Here is a 22,637-nt window from a genome sequence, read left to right as displayed (position 1 = left end):
TGATTATATTCAAATCAAAATCCAAAGCAATAAAACGTAAATAATATTTTATCTAGCATCGACGTTGAATTAAACTAAGGTAATGTTAATGCCGTATATTTATTTTAAAACAACTTTCAGTTTTAAAGTATTCAACATCTTTCAAGAGCTATAATTAGAATTCATTTCTTCAAGAACGTAAGCATAATTTTGAATGAAGCATTTCAATTAAAATAGCACAATAATGAACTTTGAAACTGGGAAAATAACTTATTCATACAAATTCGTTATCAACTGTTGTCATATTTATTGTTTATCCGAATTTATCCGTAGCACACATGTGATCTGACGCAGATTATGCAACATTATTGTTGTGTCACTTGGTATTCTAAAGAATAATTAAATAATGATAATTAATATTAATATAATTTTAATTCGCCTTAAGGTTTCACTAATGCATTGGTTAAGAAATTCGATTGAGCCAAGGCTCAAATATGACGGCGCACGTACGACCGATTTACGTATTTAATTACACTAATAAAGAGAGCAAATTTTAGAAATGTTTTAAATAATTTTTTTAAAACATATTCAGATATCGTAACACAATCACTATTGCTTCTTAAAATGCTATTTAATTATATGCCTGTGTATGATCAAGAATGTACAATATTATTTTTGAAAGATGACATCAACAATAAAGTTTCTGTCAAATATTTACCTCGTAGGTTCACTTTTTCTATTATAAACACTCGATATGTATCACTATTATTAAACTTTAACATAAACCTTATCGCACCACTCGATATGTATTTTCACTGTCACTTCCAAATTACCAAAAATCAAAATTCGTTCCTACACGCGCGTTTATAGTAGAAATACGAATTCCAGAATATTCTCGTAGATTCTTGAATATTCTGAACATTAGTAATTGCTCTTAAAATACGTCAGAAAAGATGGCGCTACAGTAGAGTCGACGCAAAACAGTACTCTAGTGAGCCGACGCCAATTTAAAAAAGAGCGGTAAAACCATATTGAACTTTCTACCGTAAAAATGTTTCGATTTTCGATTTATTTCTTGTACTTTATACAAAACACTAGTTTTTTTTAACAATTATTACACTGTTAATCATAAATATAGAATATCAGTTTGTTACATATCCATCCATTATATATTATGAGCGGCATGATAAACATACAGGCTTAAATTGCAATCATATATCATTATTTATAATTTGCAATAAACATATATTGACTTGATTATTACAAATTGATTAATTATTCTAATACATATATGCATCATCATTATTATTGATTTCTGTCCCGATTATGTTAAAATTAATTTTTTACATATAAAATAAATAATGCTACTGCTCATGCCAATTAAATACATTGTAATTAATCTCATTAATGTATTTTAAAATGCTTATTCTCCTATTTGTTCACATGCACTGATTATGACAAAATTTAAAAAACCACACACAATGAACAAAAACTTTGTATAAGGGTCATACTTATGAAAAATAATTATATATTTAACTTGAATATAATCAACAAGTCTTTAAATTAAAGGGTAAATACAAACCATTATAAAGATATAGTTTAAACATTTTATAAGTTTACAATAAATTCAAAAGTAAATAAGAATATACTGCTTGATGAAACATAATTTTTAAAAGGTAAATTAGGCTTTGCACCGTTAGATCAAATAATTTAATAGTTCGAATAAACAAGCATGCACAAAAGCGATCTAGGTTGTGTACTTTAGTATATTGTTTCCTTACAAATCTAAAAATTAGAATTAATTTATGATTAAAATAAAAAATAAGCCACATATTTATACACATTGTTGTCATAAAAACTTTATGACCCAGAATTAACACTATTACCTTTGGACACAAATATGTTATTCCGTGAATGCTAAACCAAAATTCTTTCCTATAAATGAATAAGAAAATATGCACGATTGAAAAACAATTTACAATTTACAACCTCAAAACAATACATTAATACTGGACTTTATCACTAAACATAAAGTAACAATTATACTGTAAAAGTTTATTGAAGTTTTATTACAAATAATTTAATTAATAAAACAGAGAAAACCTGATGTGCATGTCATAATGAAACTAAATTTTAATTCATTCATAAAAGATCAATATAAATTATAAGCTTAATGCAAACAATTGATAAAAGAATAAATAAAAATATATCTTAAAAAATTGCTTCATCTATGCCTGCGCCTTGATCTATCTCGTGTAGTTCTAAAATAAAAAAATAAAAAATTAGCTGTTATATTTGATTGGAATAAAATAATTCTAAGGGTCGCACTTACGCTTTTGGTCCTTTAACAAAACACCAATCCACACTGATGGTCTGCCCTAAGATATCAGCACCATTCAAAGCGTCTCTCGCAGCTGCAGCCTGCTTGAACGTTTCATATTCCACTAGAGCATAACCCTACAAAAATTTATTTTACTATTTTTTCAAGATGATTGACATCACAAATTACGTACTTTTAAATATCCCGTTCTTCTATCTAGATTTAAGTGTATATTTTTTATGTCCCCAAACTCTGAAAACTTATCTTGTATGTCATCCTCTTGGGCTTCCTCATGTACGGAACTAACAAACAAAATCCATCCCTCAACAGCTGAAAGAAAATTTAATACTACTTATCATTCAAAATTAAAATAATCACAAACATGTATCATTTTAGAGTATATAAATTTATACTTTTATTTTCAATTTATTTAATGAAAAATAGTAAGATATTGTCGACATTTAGAAAAAAAAAAGTTAAACTAAATTTCAAATGTCTGTTAATTAACAACTCAGCTAGAATTAGATATCAAATAATATGGATCACATTATGAGTCGTTGGATAACAAAAAACATTAACTAAGCAGCAGAAAGAATTATCAGTTTAAATTTTGCAAAAATGCATGATCTCCCTCATAAGTATTTCAACTTAGTACTGATATTTTAACTGCAAAATATACTCAATATAAGTTTAAACCACTGATGTTAAAGCAATGTTACAAAAGTTGGCGAAAATCTTCCTATTTTATAAAATGAGAGGAAAAGAAGACTGTTTGCTGAACATGGCAAATATGCCACTCTGTAAAGAAATATTAAAGGAGCTGATAATATACCACTACTCAATTGTATGTATCATTAAAACAGAGCCACATATTGCCATTAACAAAATCGTTTTCTTAATAAAATCTCACATCTTTGAGGGCCTGGTTCTTCGTCTCCATCAACATCAACACTTTCATAATGTCGAATAGTTTCTCTTGCTGTACCGTCAGAGCCGAAACCCCGTCCTTTACGTTTACGAGCCTTTTCCTTCAAACGAGCGATTCCCTCTGTCAAAACACAAATTAACGTTGAAAACAAAACAGAAAATACAAGAAAGGTTATATGGGGTTATCAAAATTTAAATCAAACATACGATCGCCTTCATCATCAACTTCAAATTCTTCGGCGTTGTCAATATCTAAAACATCGGCCATCGCAGAACCTTTGTACAAAAACAAGAATTTATATAATTTTCCGATAATGTTTAGAGCTCATTAATGTTTGCAGATCATTTACATGTAAATTCATAAAACCATAGGTAAAAGATTCATCAATGGCTCAAGATCATACGCTTAGCATCACTAAAACGCGAAACGTCGCCATCTGTTATGGCTCGGCTCCACTGCACGAACGCGCACGGCGAATTGACCGGCCATGCGGCGAATCATGGGGAGTTATCTCCGAACAAATGTATATTACCATTAAGGTGCGTCCACACCTAACGAACGAACACGAACGAACATGTCGAACAAGAAAATACAAAGAACAACGAACAGGAACACGAACGAACGCAAAAAATTCCAAACAAACGCCTCAAAGCAGTGAGGGCTTGAATCTTTTTGTTCGAGGATGTACCGTGAAACGTCAGATTTATTATTTAAAGTGGCGAGAAAAAGCAAAATTATTTAAAGTCATCAAATTTACAAAATTTGTCAATAACATCAATATCTTATTATAAACACAACAAAAACTAATGCAGGACTGCACATTTTTACATCAAAAAAGAAAAATGTTTGTCTACGTTCGTGGTAGCGTCCACACTGCACATACGAGTTCAAACATGAACGAACAATTCCCTTTGATGTACCGACAAGTTGCGGAACATTGCTCGCCATGTTTGTTTATGTTCGTTCGTGATCGTCGCGGCTCCACACTATGCTGTTGCCGTTCGTTCTGGTACGTTCTTTTATGTTCGTTCGTGTTCGTTCGTTAGGTGTGGACGCGCACCTTTATGTTTACTTATCTATGCGGCGAATCCTGTTTTTTTATATGCACGTGGTCATAGAATATATAAGTAAGCATAAATTCGCTTCGGTTCGCTTTTGCTTGCAAAATTTCTGTCCATGCATAGATAAAAGAAGAGTATATGTATGTATCATACTCTAATATTGTCTAGAATTCAGTTCATAGATAAACATCATAAACTTTACTTGTGTTTACTATGTGTTTACAACTTTACTTGAGGAGTCATTAAATAACAAAAAATTACGATTGCCAGAAAACCCATACACACTGAAGTTGGCTCCGGTGTTGATCATAACCTGTCAAAATTTCAGCAGTGTTGCTTTCTGCAAATCATTTAGGGGAATATTTAGTGCAATTCTTCTACCACTACTGCGCATATGCTCGATCTCATTTTTTTCTTGTAGCGTTGTATCGTGTCATGTCCGCCATTTTCTGTTCAAGTAAGACCTTTATTCTGATTGTGCGTTTTTAATTTCATTTTTTTGCAGTTATGCCTTTTCATTTCGTTTCTTTATGATTCTTTCATTTATTTCATTTCATTTTATATTGTTCTTTCCTCTGCGGTTACCATTTTAGTGCTATGCAATCAATTCGCTTGTGCACGTTTCTTCTTAAGTAAGGCTTTTATTATTATTTTTCTTACATTAACATATTTTATTATAATTCGTTCTGTTTCTTTTCATTTATATTTCTTACTGCGCTTTTTGAAATTAACAAATTTACTTCTTCATTAGGTTTGTTTTATTTGAGGGTTATTATCTCACTTTCTACATTAAGGTCTAGCTTAGGTTCCACTTTCTTTACCTTCTTTTCACATTTAGGTCTAGCTGCTTCCATATTATTTTGCTAGTTTTACATTTAGGTCTAGCTTAGTACTTTTTACATTTAGGTTCGTTACTAGCTTAGCTTCCATATTATTTAGATACTAACATTTAGGTCTAGCTTAGGTTCCATATTATTTAAGTAGTTTTTACATTTAGGTTCGTTACTAGCTTAGGTTTCATATAATTTAGGTACTTTTAACACTTAGGTCTACCTTAGGTTCCATATTATTTAAGTCGTTTTTACATTTAGCTTCGTTACTACCTTAGCCATATTATTTAGGTATTTTTAACATTTAGGCCTAGCTTAGGTCCATATTATTTCAGTAGTTTTTACATTTAGGTTCGTTAATAGCTTAGCTTCCATATTATTTAGGTACTTTTTTACTTACTTTTACATTACTTTCTATTTTCATGCTCTAGCCTTTAGTTCATACTCATTTCACAATTTATACAATTTAGTCACTTTGCTCTTTATTCTCGATATCTATTTTATTTGTAATTTATCCAATAAACCAACATGGACTTTGCTTGTAGTGAATGCAAAACCACGTTTACAGCTCGTAGCTCTTTATATCGACACTTCAGGAGACAGCATGACAAAGAGCCACGAGCCATTTATCCTAATTCGTGTCAATTTTGTTATAAAACCTTTAAAACCATACATACTTTAGATAGACATGTACGCCAAGTCCATTGTAATATCCCTGCTCCTTCAACTACACAATCCTGTTCATCATCTTCCGAAGATTATACACATTTGTATTTATTTTGTATCATTCTTCTAATGTTTTCTATAACATAGGTCAAATTGTAAATAATATAATGTGTATATATTTCATTTTAATAAAAATATTTATCGGAATAGATGTTTTTTTTAACTATGTTTGGTATTTTTCATGGCAATCATATTGTTAAAATTTGTATGAGATACACCTGATTATTTTAAAACATTCTAAATATCATTACTATATTTATATACAATTACTATAAATGCGATATACTCGTATGTGAGTTAGGTGTTGATATATATTTAATAAAACGAAAGACTGAAAATATCACAATTTAATACATATCATATGTTTGACTTCATTTTATTATATGATTATAAATATATACACAAAATATAAATAAGTTGAGTTCTAATGAACAGAGCTTACATCAAGAACTTTGATGTTCATTTAATATTTAAGCGTGTAAATTCCTGGTCTTAATTCGATGAGAAATGTAAATAAAACTGACCATAAAGTTAAAACATAGAAAATATTGTGAGTAACTACAATAACTAATCTAAAACACTCTTTAATGTCCTAATCAAACAAAATTTATCGTTTTTCGTAATAATATTCGCTAACAAAGAACATTTCACCATTATTATATTATTATTATTATTATATTGTCTAGGTATTTCACTGTGAAAGCAATTCTTTCATGGAGGTTATGTGTTATTTTGACGTTTCATTTGCGAATGACAGTTTAGGTGTATTACACAGTGTCTTTCGTCTCTGAATGTTGGTAAGTCGTTTTTTTTTATGACGTCTGTTGGGTTTCTTAGTACATGGCATATTTTTGGGTTTAACGGGGTGTATTACTCATAGATAAAAGAAGAGTATATAGATCGCTCTCTCGGGCATATTTCGTTGCCACATTCCTGTGTTAGTTGAAGCCCCGCGCTACAGATGGCACTAGTCGCCTGAACGGGTGCGTATAAAAAATACTATAGAAATGAACCAAAATTATATGGACCGTTTTAATTCAAAATTTAAAAAAGAAAAAATTGAAAAAAAAAAATTTTGAAGCATTTATTTTTCACAAAAACATTCTACATTATATCTACATAGTTCTCTTTATAAACAAAGCACACATAGCATAAAAATGTACATAAATATACACATTATCCACAATGTATATATATATATATATTATATATGATTATAATAGATGGTAGTAAGCTGTAAAAACTATGTGCGAAAAGCATAAAAATGTACTTAAATGTACACCCTAGCCAAAATGTATATAATATATACAAATATACATATATATATATATATATATATACATATATATATATATATATATATATATACATATATATATATATATATATAATATACATATATATATATATATATATATATGTGTGTGTGTAATATCATTTTAGCATATCAGCCTTTCAAGCTGAGCACAAAAAGAATAGAAATGTACATGAATGTATATATTATTTATATATACATATACATATATAACCACAATTCTTTGATTGATATTGATTCAGATCAATATATAACCAATATATATATATATATATATATATATATATATATATATATTTACATAATATTTATTTTGATTAACATTAAGTTACATAATATCTATGATGTACAGTCTCTATTTGGGAATCTTTTCTGCGCTATTGTTAATGTGCATTCAAATGTTTGTTCAAAATGTCATTATTATCATTGTCTTAAAGAAAAACAACAATCATTGATATTATTATAACAGTACTTAATAGTTTTCTTATAGCATCTACAATAAGACATTTTAGAGTAAAGCTATTGACATCTCTTTCAGAATAGTCAAATGCAATAAGCAAGTGCACATTAAGGGTGTTTTATCCCTTTGCTTTTTAGAATTTTATCATTAATCATGATTATACTTTGCCTGTCATTTGACAGTTCCTGAAAATCTATACAATGTGATTCCCTTTATCATCATTAAACAACACAGATAATAATATTTCTTGTAATATCAAAATGAAATTATTAATACTTAAAAACTTTTCCTGTGACATAGCCAAACCTAAATTAACCTTTGCACTAGCTAGAATTTCACCATTAATTGAGAATTTCCTTTCACTTACGATTATATCATTAGTGTTTTTAGTATGTTCTCCAAACTGACTTAATATATAATTACGAGTCGTACTGTTCAATATTAGTGGGAGATCAGCAAAGATTTCAGCACATTTCAGACTTCATTCTTATTGTTTTTTCCTGTGTATTCATTCATCTCATATCAATACTTGTACACTTGTGAATGTGTTTAGTAAACCGTCTAAACATTTTACATTTGAACGTATTTTCCTTTTATACTGCTGAAAAAATCGATGTAGAATTATTAGTTATGATCCTACATTATTAGAACAAGATTAATTTATATTTAGTTATTTAATAACATACCTTTCAGAGAGCTGACAGGAATTCTCTCTGTCTATTTATAACCTTAAAATTTCTAGTATTGATATAGTTAAATGTCTCAATTATTTCTGAATTATTAAACTGTAATGAAAAATCATATCAGAATAGTACAATCAAATGAAAGTAATTCGAAGTATGCATATTAATAAAAGTACTCACTTAGATTGAAAGCCGGCAAATATTATTACTTATTTTACTTTTACTTCGTCGTTTCTCGCTGGAACTACATAATACATGCATTTTTCTTGGTATTTCTTCTTCGTTAAACAATGCACTTCGACAGCTTATTTGTTTTTACTCTAACAACATTTATATTGTCTAGGTTATCTCTCCATGAAAAATTTATTACAATGGACGCCATGTTTAATTTAAGTATCTGTCATATGTCAAATTCGATTTCAAAGTGAAAAAAAAAAAAAAAAAAAAAAACAAGCGCGACCGGCGGCAGGGGCTCTAACTAAACTCGGGTTACAGACGTTTGTTCCGAGATTACCGGCCATGTCTTTCTTGTGTTTACTATGTGCATAAAAGTTTTTGTTTTTTACTATGTGCATAAAAGTCTTTTACTTTTTTATCTATTGTCTTATCCATACTCTTCTTTTATCTATGGTCTTATCTGTTTAGTTGGCACTGGTTGGTACACTAGGTATTTATACTAGTTTATCTATGTTGGTACCCTAGGTGTAATGTTTTGCTTTTCGAGTGATATGCCTGTATGATAAAATTTATAGGTTAAAGATTTTGGAATTAGACGTTTGAATAGTATTACTAACATTCAATAAAGCTAATTCAGTCAGTTTCATATTTATTGTATTTGCTACAAAAATATTTACTTTTATAGATAACGTATGCTCCCATACTGATCCTGGCAGAACTTTACTTCGAGCACTAATTTTTCGAAGTATATTTGTATTTTCAGCAGCTGCGGATATTAATTTAAAGGCAAATGTTAGGTGTAGCAAGATACATATCTTTCAAACTAGTTTCTTTATCTAGAATATTAAAGCCTATTAGTATTTGTGATCATTTACAAGCATATAGTTATTCAAGTCAAAAAAATAATTTACTTGATTCAGTATGTAAGGATGAACTATTTGATCATTCTGAAAATGACGTCGATTTAGATGAAACAACATTACGTCAGCTCCAAAGATGGTCTTTGGTCAAATTAGATGATGCAAGAGCCTTGCATTCCCTTAAAAATTCAATAAGGTTTGCCAATAAAATTTTGGATATTGATACAGAGGGGGTGGAACCTTTATATACTGTACTCGAAAACAAGTAAACTTCTATACTTATTTCATATATCGATCATCCATAAATACTTTATTTGCATTACCTATATTTCAGACATTTAACATTGAGAAATGATGTTGTATCTGAAGGCAATTGTAGAGAAGATATTTTATCTAATGCATGTGTAAAAGAAGAAAATTATTTTGTAGCGCCACCTGGAAATGTTCCATTAGATACTGATACTAAAATTGAATCTGAACAAAATTTTAACAAAACACCGCAATATGAATATGATGTATAAAAATTTATGCATACCACAATTTGCTTATAGATCATATTCCACATTTTCAAAACTTAAAAATATGGAGAAAATCACTAAATATATAAATGGACCGATGGGATCAAAATTTGAAGAAAACTTAAAACAACAGTGGATTAATTTTCACATGTCAAGTTGCGATTATGGATTTTTTGCACTTTTTAATAACAATCCAGGATTTTCATCAAAAAATCTATTGCATAACCTCCATGAAATAAAGCATTTATGTAATTCCCAAATACCGATAGGTTTTCTTATTAATAATACAAGTTCTCTTGGAAAGGCCAACATCGAAGGACCTGTTTTACAAAGTTTATTATTCACATCTCCAATCAACTCACAACACTTGTACTTTCAGTGGTTGAGGCAAAGAAAAATTTGGTGGAGCCGGGTAATAAATCGTTTATTATATTCTACATGTGTTTTATTTTTTGTTACGAATTTATTGTTTTTAAGTAATGCAAAATATGAATGTGCTTATGTAGTTTGAAAATTATGTAAAAATTTAATATATTTAATCCAGTCATTTAAGAAAGTTTTAATATATTCTATCAAGTCTTTTTAAAAAGTTTTTTTATTTTTCATTAATATTATGTGATAAGTGTACTCATTATAGTTTTCAGTTTATCCTGGGCATATTTTAATACAAGATCTACTTAATAATGAAGGGGATCAAAATTTTAATGACTGCTGTCCACACCAACTAAATTCTTTAATTAATCTTAAACTACAGAATATTAATATAGTTGTAAAAATAGATGAACAAAACTTGCCTATCGAAACAATTGGATTATATGAACAAGATAGCAAAAGAGGTAATTAAATTTACTTTTACGAAACAGCATTTTAATACATATTTTTTATACAATATAAAAACAAATGGAATGCAGTTACTATTTGATTTTGCTTGAAATAAATATAAATAAATTATAGGATTATATATGCAAGATAATTCTGGTGAAACACTTCCACATATCATTATAAGTTCTATTAACTTAAGGCAAAGCTGCATAGGAATCCTTAGAGAATGTCTTGATGCAAGTAATAATTTGATTCTTCATCATAATCTCGCACCTTTTCAGTACAGAATCATTTGCGAATGTATAGGTAAGCATAAATTTTATATAATACAATTATCTGTTCTTTCCTAATTCATTTTTTGATGTTTTTTTTATTTTAAAGTATTTACAATTATGTAAACTTATTTAAAATCATAGAAATTTTTTTTCTAAGAATATTTTTATTTATTTTGAATTTCAGACATGGATGATGCAAATGAGTTGATAGATTTGGGACAATACTTATGTGGTTTGTTAAGAAAGGCACATATTTCAACATTATTTACAAATAATAATAATTTATCGTTAAATGAGGTTTTAAAACAAAGTGATCAAATAGGAATACCATATTGCTTAATACTTCGTAGTAATTCATTAAAAAATGGATTTGTGTACTTGCGTAATAGAGATACAACATTAGAGGTTTGTTTCAATTTCATATATTTTATTCAATATCAAATGATTTTTCTATGTGTGTTAGATATAATATAAATAATAAAAGGATTTTATTTTAGGAACAAATACATGTTTCAGACATACCAAAATATTTAGAAAAACTGTGCAAGAAATAATTGACAATATTTAAATGCTGATAACAGAATTAATGGTTATTATTGATTATAAAGGAAATATAAAAAATGCTAATGAATGTTAGATTTTAATATTTTTGCCAGTGATGTTTAATTTGATAGTTTTTTGTGATGAATACAGTAGGCCCTCGCTTTACACGGCACTCTGGGTACACGGTTCCCATACTACACGGAGCTAAAAATCCGACATCCCTCCGACTACACGGACTTCTTATTACACGGTATTTGGTCAACAGCCCATAAGTTCGTTGTGCAAAAGGGTATTGATGTAAATTTTGTTATCGACTTTTATCTTTTAGACATGCCTGATTGTATAATAGCCGCCTAAGAACACGTTTGAGCTGACTACTGCGTCGCGCCAATTTTTGAATAAGGTGTCAATGTCCTACATGTCATTTCGTCCGTATTTCTCCTACTTCAAGTTGTATTTCTTGGTCTCCATACAACGCGATAAAAATGGTGCGATTTGTACCAACTCTGAGTCTCTCATAGCACGGTTCCCATACTGCACTATGTAAGGTTCCATAGAACTCTCTACGAATTAGCCTGAATTGTATGTTAAATACGAGTTTCTTATAGCACGGTTCCTATACTGCACGGTACGCACTTGCCGCGTAAAGCGAGGGTTTACTGTAGATGTATATTATATGTAGAAGAACGCCAATATTGAAGAATTTCTTTTCATTTTCTTATTTAATGCAATTAATAAAGACAAAAGTTTGGAATTTCAGGCCCAATTCATTTCAGCCAAAAGTACTTAATTCACATTTCTCATACATACATTATATGGCTCAATATATATGACTCGATGTATAGTCAATTATAAATTTTAGTGAATGCATAATTTAATTTTCAGAATACAGTAACAAAAAAGATTTTAATTCTAATTTTACACTAAAACTTTTATTGTATTATTGATTATAGATCAATTCTGGGTACTAATAAAAATGCATAAAGATTAAGCATGATTAATAATCAATGAAGAAAATGTATACTCAATATAATCACTTATATACACTGCATTCTCTATTAATGATGGTCATTGAGTGATGATTGAGTGGATAATGAAATTGTGTAAGAGATAATTGGCATCAGAATAAGTTAGACTAATCATTTAATCATTATCATTACTTAATTTTAATTAATCTCTTCGTGATCTTCAGAGAAATCAATAGACTTTTATATATTTGAAATCCATTCATTTGAACAGATTATATGCTATGATTATTAATCTATATTAGTAAGGTTTGAACATTTTATATTCAAGATTCGCGCTGTTGGTCTTCGCACTTTTTGCACGAACAGCGGTAGCCATCTTTTGCGTAAAATTTGGTGAAATGACATGTGTTTTTGTGGTAAGGCGATAATTAATTAACCTTATAATTAGATTTTTAATTAAATTTGATTGTTTTATGCTTTTCTAATCAATTTTAATTGGATTAATCTGATATAAAAAATACATAAAAATATTTATTCACCAAAAACAACAAACACCTGTTGAGGTTATTTGTCGGCAGCGAGGCTTATACTTATTAATAATTATCTTTTAACAGGGTCTTCGTTCTCATAAATCTCATAACAAATATGAGATTTACAGATTCCATTGTATCCTTTGCATATACATGTTGTCAATTGCTAAATATATAATTCATATATGTATGCTTCTAAATCCGACAAGTACTTTCACAGATTCATTTTATTATCAAATGTTAGGTCGCTAATTCATTTACAAAAGTCTTTAAAATGTACGTTGCGGTGTGTGCTGTCTTAAAACTTCATTTGGACTTTCGCAATATATTAACTAAGCATATTAAGTGTTCAAAGTAGTGATTATGTGTTTGAAGTAGTGAGTTCAGTATCCAGCTTTACCACTTTGAGGATTTTTTCCAAGGTAAGCCAAACCGATTTGTAAACATAACTAGCCATAGAATACTTCTCTGGAACCATGCACAGGCATTCGTCATACAACAAACAATGTTTCAAAAATAGTATAATATTTGATGAATAATTTAGGGTATTTGAGTGAAATATTGGCTGACCTGTGAATTATTAGTATTTTATGCATATGTGCTTGCTAATAATAAGTTTCAATAATTTGAGACCAGTGCACAGTGTTAAATTACATAATAATAATAAATAGTAGTCTGCGCGAAGGTAGGTCCATGGTATGAGAACACCTCAAAATCAGTGATTTCCTTCCCCTCTCCGTATATTATTTCCATTACTGTTTCTACTACGACCTGTAGAATGCAGTATTTTTGCAGAATGAGTATAATCCATCTTTTCAGGATTGTATTCAGTAAAGTCCTTTCTTTGTCCAGTCTTGTCAGGACTTCTTCATATGTTATCTTGTCTGTTCACTTTATTTTGTCCATTCTCCTCCAGCACCACATTTCAAAACTCTCTAGATAGTTCTTGTCGACCTCTATTAATGTTTATGTCTCTTCTTTGCCCGGATCCCCTTCGTGCAGTATCTGTCTCTGGTCAGGATGCTTCCTAAGTATTTAAATTACATTACATATTAGTGCTTAAGACACTTACGACAGAACTTTGAATCTGTACATTTTAATACAATAATGTTCTTTGAGCTTAGTTCATATTTTAGTTGATTTAAGTTTATATTTGACTTAACATTATTTTTTAATAATTGTAGTAATGCATAAAATTAACCCTTTCCACTCGGATGCCACAAATTCATATATATTTTGCAATTCGCGAGTGGAAAGGGTTAACTTAATTCACTATTTATTTATGTCAAGTATTATAGGAATGAATTATTTTAAAACCAATCTCTTTTAGCAAAAATATATGCAAAAGTTTTCGAATATTACTTGCTGTACTTTCAATCTGAAAAGGACAGGAAATATCTGAATGATTGAACAAATCAATCATTACTTATTGAGCAAGTGATGCTCAATAAGTAAGAATATGGTTTTATGGGGAAAACATGTTGATTCATTGCTGAGATGTATTGTTGTAGTACATTTGCTATCACAGTGCAACTGTAACTTAAAAAAGCACACTCCCTTAATGGAACGTTAAAAGTTCCCTTAAAGTTAATGGTATTTCATATTGAAAATCTAGTTGTGAGAAGTCTGTCAGATAGCACTTTAATAGCAAACATATCTTGTGAGTCAAGAATTATTTTGTTTTATAAAAGGGATACAATACTTTATCGATTTCTGTTTAATGGCAAAATAATATTTTTTATTCTACATTTCTATTACATTTACGAATTTATTACATTTCTAGCATCAAGAATCATGTGCTTTCCCTATAGTGATATTTAATGTATGCACATTTTTTAATTAAATACAACACAATTATAGGTTTTGATCAAAATATTTGAAGACACATGCTTCGGAGGTGATTTAAGAAATGACAGTGTGTTTCTGGAGGTGCTGCAGAGAATTTCCAACAATGTAAGTGCAATGCATGTTTCATACAAAGCAAGTCAAACAATATATTTCTGGAATTATATACAGGCATTACCTGTATATACAGTCAATACTCGGTTAACTATGCGTTCTATGGAAACTTATATAGTGCAGTATGGGAACCGTGCTATGAGAGACTCAGAGTTAGTACAAATCGCATCATTGTTATCGTGCTGTATGGAGACCAAGGAATACAATTTGAAGTGGGAATAGTACGGACAAAATGACATGTATGACATAGACACCTTATTCGAAAATTGGCGCGACGAAGTAGTCAGCTCAAACGTGTTTTTAGACAGCTATTATATAATCAGGCATGGGGCTGTTCAAGTATTACGTAAGCACTTTGGGGGGGTGGGGATTATTGATGTCTTATTCTGGGTGACATTTTGGTGATAGCTTTGCTTACGTTTGCTGGTAAAGGGGGATTGTGGGGGTAAATAATTGTACTAAATCTGCTTACGTAATGCTTGAACGATCCCCATGTCTAAAAGATAAAAGTTGATAACAAAACTTACATTAATACCCTTTTGATATCAAGTTCTTAGAATTTCTCATAGGTTACGCAAGGAACTATTATGGGCTGTTGAACAAACACCGTGTAATAGGAAGTCCGTGTAGTCGGAGGGATGTCGGATTTTTAGCTCTGCGTAGTATGGGAACCGTGCATCCAGAGTGCCGTGTTAACGAAGGGTTAACTGTATATATATATATATATATATATATATATATATATACTATGAAATATGAACAACAACACTATTTTTGCACTATTTATTTAAGTAGGGTAAAGTGGGTAGGGTACCTTGGTGGTAGGGGGCTTTGGTAATGGAGGGTTGATATATATATGATAAGATCGGGCGTTACATCAATAAAAATAGAATAAAAGTTTTTAGAATTTATTTATTCCAAATCTATACATTTTGGCTAACATCCTAGCCTTCACTCAGTGGAATATTCTGTTAATTATAATAATTAAACTCCGTAAATAATTCGTAATAGTTTAAGAAAAAATTAATAGTGATAATAAGCTAATCTTGCGGCTTACTGTTTGGTATACTTAATTAATGAAACACTATTGCACTATTGCACTCTTGCACGTATTAAGACATGCACTATTATAAAATCTATATATTTTTGGCATCACAACTAATCATGCATAATATTTATTAATTTATCGAGAATGTGTACTGACTGTTAAGAGTTTGGGATAGAAATGTCGCATTTTTTTGGAAAAGAAAATATATAAATATACTTGTATATAAATATATAAAAGTTTGCACATGTGTTCGGAGAAATAAGTTGAAATATGAACTAAAGCAGTCTGTTTATATTTTAGTAGAATATTTTTTCTAGCTCGTGCTTTATTGATATATTATCATATTTCTGCTGATAATATGGTTTAAATTTGAGTCAATGTAATTTTTCGAGTAAGGTATGCTTTATTAAAATATGAATAAAAGATTTTAAGTTAATGAAGCAGACATATGTGTAAAAATTTTATTATATTTTAAATAATACAATGCACTTATTTAATTGGTAAGTGATGCTCGATAACCAAGGAAATGATTATATTCAATTTGCTACGGGAAAAACATCTTGATTTTTTAAAAATTTATTTAAGCAAGTGCAGTTTATAAATTTTGTCAATAAATATTAAAGAAATACAGTTAAATACAAATTGTATTATTTATCAAAGGCATTGTCAATCAGAAATTTTTGTTTGTTCTATAAATAACACTATGAGCTGATTTTGCATGGATTTCAAAATTCTCATATATTAAAATTTTATTACTAAATTATTAGATAATTAGTACAGGTTTTTGTATGCATTGATAATTTATTTGTTGAGCAACTTTTTGAATGGTATATATTGTTGTGCATTTGCTACCCTGATGACTGCAGCATCTTCAGCGAATGTTTTGTCTGAATATCATTTATGTATAGGATATGCCGAAGGGGCCCTAGCAAGTTCTCTTAGATAACTTCTGAATTAATGGTATTTCAGATAGAACTCTTATTCTGAGGAGTCCGTCCATCTGATAGCATTTCCACAGCAAAAATACCTGTCTCAATTACATTTCCCCTTTATGTTTTAACGATTGTGCATTTTGTTTGTTATTCTGTGGTAAAAAAAACTTTAAAATTACAGTTCTAGTATCAGGAGTCATTTGTTTTCCCTGTAACGATATTGACCGCATGCACATTCTTATTAATGACAGCACGATTGCTGGTGTTGATGATCATATGTTGAGCAATTGTGTAATTTTTTTTAATAAATTCACAAATTAGTAGATGTTTAGTGAAACAAAATAATCATTTGCTCTTTTTTTATTTTCTTTTTTTATATCTCTTCTAGATATTTTTAACTTCTGTTCTAACAATTGTATATTTTAAAATTGTTCAACATGTTGATTAATCATGGCTTACCATAATTAGACTTAATCAATTATTAATAAATAAAATCTACATTAACTCGATTGGTTTTCATTTAAATGCAGTGCTATATTATATTTGCTTTAAAAAATATGTGAAATATTTATATAGTATTTAGACAAAGTATATTATATAGTATTTGTAGAAGCTATTTTCTCGATATAAAGAATTTTGTTAGTGAATTTATTTTTTTATTCGAGTTAATGTAGTTTGATTGAAGTTTTGGAGAGTTGGCTTGAACAATTAAACATAAGTTTGATTACAAGTATTTTATTCGTTACGAACTTTTTAAATTTATCAAATTCGATGTCTAAAGAGTAATAGTGTGAGCTTTTTATCACTTTTGAATTTTTAAATTTTCATGTTTTGTTGATTTTTGTTTACAATTTTATTCAATGCTTTTTATATCGTTTGAGTCAACTATATTTGTTTTTGTCTCGATTGATTGTAAGGGTTTCACATGTTTCATAAAGTCATATGAACAATTTTAATTTGATTAAGATCATCCTTTCGATTTTTTTTAAATCGATTAATATGATTTCATTCAAATTCAAATTATTCAAATAATTTTTTTTGAACTCAATATTTACTGAAACCTTTTTGATTATGACAGACCACATAATTTTGCATGCTATATCATCTTGAAGCCAACTTTTAAATGAGTAAGACCCACATTGAAATTTTATTATTATCATTTTTTATACACTCAGTACATTGAACTACTTTGAAAATTTTATGACGAGAAAATTTCACTGGGGCATAATTAAAAATTTTAATTACGAGTATGTTTTTAAACGTGTCTCAATGAAGTTTTTTTGTTGTAACAATTTCAAATGGAACTTCATTTCATTCAAGTGTTGGCTTTGGGATTTGGTGTGAGGGAGCACTAAAAAACGTAAAAAAGTTTCAACGCTGAACCTGGAAGAAGCAATCTACACCCTGGACTTAAGGGGTACTTTTTGGCTTTCGCCAACCTTCTCTCGTCACATTTTTCCCGATTTTTTTTTTACAATTTTTTGGTGCTGTTTTTTTTTTTGCATCTTGGCTGCGCTTTTGGGTTTGCTGTGCATCTTCTGCATTGTGTCCATTTGTGTACACCTTCCGCATCATGAATCTCCGGTTGTTGTCCACCTTCTGTGTTTCAGGACACTGCGCGTGCGTCAACAGCTAAGGCCACCATTTCTCTATTTTTACAGCTTCGTCTCGTACACGGGGATTCGATCCGTCTCAACTTCTGCTCCAGAGTCCATGGGATGCTACCGAGTCGCTTTAACCACTCGGCTAATTGAGTTATTGCTGATATGTGTTATTTTGACATTGTTATATTGTATTTATAGTGAATTTTTAATAAAGAATATTATGCCCCCACACATCTATATCTTATCTCTTACAGTCAAGTGCGAACTTTGAGTTTTTCTTTTCAGAAATATTCTAAGTGTGAAGGTCGAAATTCGCCACCTAAATTTAATATTTCGAACTAATATTTGATAATTGTGAAAAACTATATATTCTCCAGCGCGTTTTTGGGAATTGAACCGAGGAACACTGAGCAACCGTAGTGGTAACCATAGATAAACAAGTATAAAAATGGTGGTAACTTAGCACTCTCGGCCAATTGGGTATACGAAACCGCTCCCTATTTGTAGAAATGCAAGTATCTTTTAAATGAAATATATAAGGTTTCGAAGTCGTAAGGACACGGTTAGGCAATTCGAGGTTTGTCTGTTCAATCCCCAATTGAATCAATATATTCAATAAGATTTATTGAAGGTATTGCAAAAATCTACATAATATGTGTGAGATAAGGAATAGTAGCTAATCTGAATAATTTTTAATAAATTGTATTCACGCCTGGTTAGCAGTGAACTAAACATACTTGGTGTACCAAAAATCTTGCATAGTTTACTAGGCACGAAAACCTAAAACCTATCATTTGGGACGCTAAATTACCTGTCCATCAGGAGGTGGCAGGAATCGACCAAAATCGCGACTTTCAAATGCAATTTCAAGGCTCTTCGTGAATGAAATTAATAATTTTAATAAATGTATTGAGTACACTAAGGTACAATCTTTGTATCAAACCAAAAAAATCAAAGTTCATCGTCTCTTTCATGGTTAAACTCAGCTTCAAAGTTGGCGATTTTGCAAACTTTAAGTTGGTCGTAGGGGTGGATTTTTTCAAAAACTGATTGCATATTCGAAACCATCGTCTCGAAGCCTATAATGTTCACTCAAAACATTTTGAAAATCGCGGAAATTTTGAAAATATTTCATTTTATTAGTAAAATTTTAATGTTGCTACCGGAGAATTCGATGTTCTGCACAGGAAAATAGCACCCCAAAATCTATCGGAACTAGTCGAAATGTTTCGAAAATCTCAAAAATAAACTCGATTTTTTAAAAAAAAAATCCATGTCGCAATCAAAAATTTTGATTTTTTGCAAAATCCACATAGAATTATCTAAAAACTTATAACATTTTCGAAATCAGGGCCCTAAAATCTATCAGAACCAGTCAAAACATTTTGAAAATCGCGAAAAAAAAACTTGATTATTTTGATAAAATTTCAATGTTGTACCCAAAGATTCGTTGTTTTGCAGTGGAACACGCCCTGAAAGCTCATCAATCGAGATAATTTCGTTTTTCAAGTAAAATGTGTTTAAAGAAACGTGAATTAAAAAGCGCGAAAAAACTATTTCATTAATAAAATTTCGATGTTGCAACAAAAGATTTCGATGTTTTGCGTAGTTATGCCGAAAATCGTGGTAACTTCATCTTTCGCAATTTTAATGAACGTATTTTGAAAATTGCGAAGAAACTTAGACAGCACACTAGATGAATTGTAGATTACATGATTATTATCTCCTACTAAAAGCAAGAACCAGGCATTGAGATTTAAGAATGTATATCGATTCGATAAAGAGATAATTAAGAAATTGGTTAAATTAAAATTTCAGTTTCTTTTCTAAGTTTAGTTATCTCTTCCTGATTTTTTAAATACATTATATATAATTTATGATGTATTAAAATCTGTATAGTTAGTCTTAAATTAAATTGCAAAATCAGTTTTATTTAATTATTGTATATGTGGCATTTCAAGCTTACGTCTAAACTGTTGGCATTCAACATTTTACTCCTTTAAAACTAATATTATTCGAGTTATGAATGGCGTCATGTAGCCAAATATTGCTAGATTTATAGAAATCTTTGTCGACAATTCAACATCTGTATTCCCTGTTTTGCTAATCACGATTTCATTTAGAACGTTTTAACTTATGTTCAATGTCAAATTCCTATATAACATAAAAAATCTTAAGGAACCAATTTTTAAACGCGCAACATCTTTTAACATGATTGATGGTCCATAGTATAACTTTTTAATTTACTGCCTTACATATTAGATAATTAATTAAGTAATCGTCAATTCTCCAGCTATATATAATCGTCAATGTTCCACAGTCAAATTTTTAAATGTTTAGGGTTTCTACGATATTTTTGAATTTGACAATTTTGTTATAAAACAATATTTTGTTTATCATTCAACAGTTTATTTTTTACCCGTTTTCCCCATTTTCTTTAACAATTTATTTTTTAAGTTTTATATCATCACAATTAATTTTAGATTATATTCTCTCTGCAGCTCATAGAATACTTACATTATTCTGATTGTTACAAAAAAAATTTAATAAACAACTTTTAATTACACTTAACATTACACAATTTTATTGTTAGGCTTAATGTCGTTTTAACGTAATAAACTAAGTGAAGTATTTCAGGTTGCTTATAATCCGAGCAAATACGATAATTCTTGACAAGTTTTTAGAATTTGTTTAATAATCGAACCGTGTAGTTTGAAACTGGCCTATAAATAATCAAGATGATATTAAGTATTATTATATTTACTATTGATAATGTCGGAAAGTAGTAGGCATAGATTTTATTTATTTTGCTATTTACAATTTAATCTCAGTTCTTGGACGATTGCATTGGTTGAACAACTAGTACGTTTAATTAATATAAAATTTAAAATGTATTAAATTTTAGAAATTATTTTACCCCTGGGTAAACCAGAACAAGACTATCTAGTTATCTTATCTAGTTCAATTAGTGAAAAACAAATAGAAAGTAATGATTTAAAAAAATATCGAGAAAGAAACCGAATTACAGAACAATACTCGACTACAGTCGATGAAGATACGAATAACAATAGAGAAAAAATTGATGTATCATACATCCAAAAAGTGCGAAAGATTAAATGAAATTATTTAAAATTCAATTTCCTTTTACACGCACAAAATGTAGATTAGTAGTAAAGTGTTTTAAAGATATGTAAAATAAATTCAGTATTGATCTTTAGCAATTTGAACCATGTTGAATACATGTGGCACCTTTAAATTTTATATTGAATCTGGTTGTAAATTTTAGAAATTGCCTAACTTCATTCTTGATTTGAAAACGTATATTATTCACTTAATAATTGTCACTTATATAATAGGATTTATAAATTTAAACACCCTTAAATAGTGCGACACATTAAAGTTCTAAACGCATATTTTTAAATTCATTAATACGCAAATCCTTAAATATCTCAATTTTAAGATGAATAGACTTATGCCATATTCAAATTGAACGGCTAATATAACATATTGGTATTGTCGAAAATTTTCAAAATACAATTAAGCATTTCCTTAATAGAGGTTGCAATCATTTTATCTCATTCTTCTGTTCAATCATAACATTGATACCTAAAACTCGTTTAGAAAATGGCTATCCTAAACTCATCCTTTACATTACCAAAAAAATGTTTTCTTTTAAATCAAATATTTATCGGTCCGCTATCACATAGATTTTCAACATGAGGGTAAATGTAACATATTTATATTTTACATATTCCTTGTATTTTGGATACAGGATTAGAATCATTACAGTAAACCAAATATCTTAAATTAATTACAATAAAATAGGAACCTAAAAACAACATTAAACCTAACACTAAAATTACGTAATGCAATTGACAATAACTTGAAAGAAAAATCACTTATAATGTAACACATTATTGATTAAAGTATGATAACTGAATGTTGATTATTTAAAATAGCTAAGCGTTCTTTTAATGGTAAAAAATTCTTTAATTATCCATTATGTTTTTTATTGTGTTCAACTATTTATGAGAATATTCATCTGTAATATTTGTTACTTGTTTTAATATATTTTTCAGTAGAAAAATTAAAGATAAAG

General features: G+C 29.2%; 3 protein-coding genes and 2 long non-coding RNA genes across 6 annotated transcripts; 2 read left to right on the top strand and 3 right to left on the bottom strand.

The window, feature by feature from the left end:
• Positions 1-2,092: 2,092 nt before the first annotated feature.
• Positions 2,093-3,593, bottom strand: LOC113377848 (RNA-binding protein 8A). Its single transcript, XM_026618285.1, has 5 exons — positions 3,434-3,593; positions 3,210-3,347; positions 2,493-2,629; positions 2,312-2,436; positions 2,093-2,240 (listed from the first exon to the last, which is right to left on the bottom strand). The coding sequence occupies exons 1-5, from the start codon at positions 3,492-3,494 to the stop codon at positions 2,204-2,206; spliced, it is 498 nt and encodes a 165-aa protein (XP_026474070.1). The 5' UTR covers positions 3,495-3,593; the 3' UTR covers positions 2,093-2,203.
• Positions 3,594-5,603: 2,010 nt separating this feature from the next.
• On the bottom strand, positions 5,604-6,445 carry LOC113378135. Its single transcript, XR_003367144.1, has 2 exons — positions 6,287-6,445; positions 5,604-5,920 (listed from the first exon to the last, which is right to left on the bottom strand). It is a non-coding gene; the product is annotated as an uncharacterized LOC113378135 (long non-coding RNA).
• Positions 6,446-7,520: 1,075 nt separating this feature from the next.
• On the bottom strand, positions 7,521-8,608 carry LOC113378151. The gene is made up of 3 exons (XR_003367147.1): positions 8,483-8,608; positions 8,306-8,404; positions 7,521-8,220 (listed from the first exon to the last, which is right to left on the bottom strand). It is a non-coding gene; the product is annotated as an uncharacterized LOC113378151 (long non-coding RNA).
• A 458-nt stretch (positions 8,609-9,066) lies between these two features.
• On the top strand, positions 9,067-9,877 carry LOC113377891 (glutamyl-tRNA(Gln) amidotransferase subunit C, mitochondrial). The gene is made up of 2 exons (XM_026618340.1): positions 9,067-9,604; positions 9,674-9,877. Exons 1-2 carry the CDS (start codon positions 9,270-9,272, stop codon positions 9,858-9,860), a joined length of 522 nt encoding a protein of 173 aa, XP_026474125.1. The 5' UTR covers positions 9,067-9,269; the 3' UTR covers positions 9,861-9,877.
• Positions 9,878-9,901: 24 nt separating this feature from the next.
• LOC113377890 (DNA polymerase subunit gamma-2, mitochondrial) lies at positions 9,902-13,187 on the top strand. 2 transcript variants are annotated; one of them, XM_026618339.1, is made up of 6 exons: positions 9,902-10,269; positions 10,495-10,693; positions 10,812-10,985; positions 11,139-11,359; positions 11,452-11,543; positions 13,080-13,187. In XM_026618339.1, exons 1-5 carry the CDS (start codon positions 9,922-9,924, stop codon positions 11,506-11,508), a joined length of 999 nt encoding a protein of 332 aa, XP_026474124.1. In that variant the 5' UTR covers positions 9,902-9,921; the 3' UTR covers positions 11,509-11,543; positions 13,080-13,187. The 2 variants fall into 2 exon arrangements, with proteins under 2 accessions (XP_026474124.1, XP_026474123.1); XM_026618338.1 differs by lacking the exon at positions 13,080-13,187 and having other exon boundaries at positions 11,452-11,610.
• The last annotated feature ends 9,450 nt before the right edge of the window (positions 13,188-22,637 follow it).

Source organism: Ctenocephalides felis, unplaced genomic scaffold, assembly GCF_003426905.1.
Source record: "Ctenocephalides felis isolate EL2017-DRISC unplaced genomic scaffold, ASM342690v1 CF-g0.4_SCAFFOLD_01886, whole genome shotgun sequence".
Lineage (NCBI taxonomy): Eukaryota > Metazoa > Arthropoda > Insecta > Siphonaptera > Pulicidae > Ctenocephalides > Ctenocephalides felis.
Note: the sequence above shows the minus strand (reverse complement) of the source record. Positions and strands in the feature narration are given on the sequence as shown.

Bases quoted from the DNA above. Each gene is read 5' to 3' on its own strand.
- LOC113377848 (XM_026618285.1), bottom strand. From the start codon at position 3,494: ATGGCCGATGTTTTAGATATTGACAACGCCGAAGAATTTGAAGTTGAT. The intron at 3,348-3,433 runs GTATGTTTGATT...GTGTTTTGACAG, and splicing joins AGTTGATGATGAAGGCGATC to AGGGAATCGCTCGTTTGAAG. The intron at 2,241-2,311 runs GTAAGTGCGACC...TTTTTATTTTAG, and splicing joins TTTGTTAAAGGACCAAAAGC to AACTACACGAGATAGATCAA.
- LOC113377891 (XM_026618340.1), top strand. From the start codon at position 9,270: ATGTTAGGTGTAGCAAGATACATATCTTTCAAACTAGTTTCTTTATCT. The intron at 9,605-9,673 runs GTAAACTTCTAT...CCTATATTTCAG, and splicing joins TATACTGTACTCGAAAACAA to ACATTTAACATTGAGAAATG.
- LOC113377890 (XM_026618339.1), top strand. From the start codon at position 9,922: ATGGAGAAAATCACTAAATATATAAATGGACCGATGGGATCAAAATTT. The intron at 10,694-10,811 runs GTAATTAAATTT...AATAAATTATAG, and splicing joins TGAACAAGATAGCAAAAGAG to GATTATATATGCAAGATAAT. The intron at 10,986-11,138 runs GTAAGCATAAAT...TTTGAATTTCAG, and splicing joins AATCATTTGCGAATGTATAG to ACATGGATGATGCAAATGAG.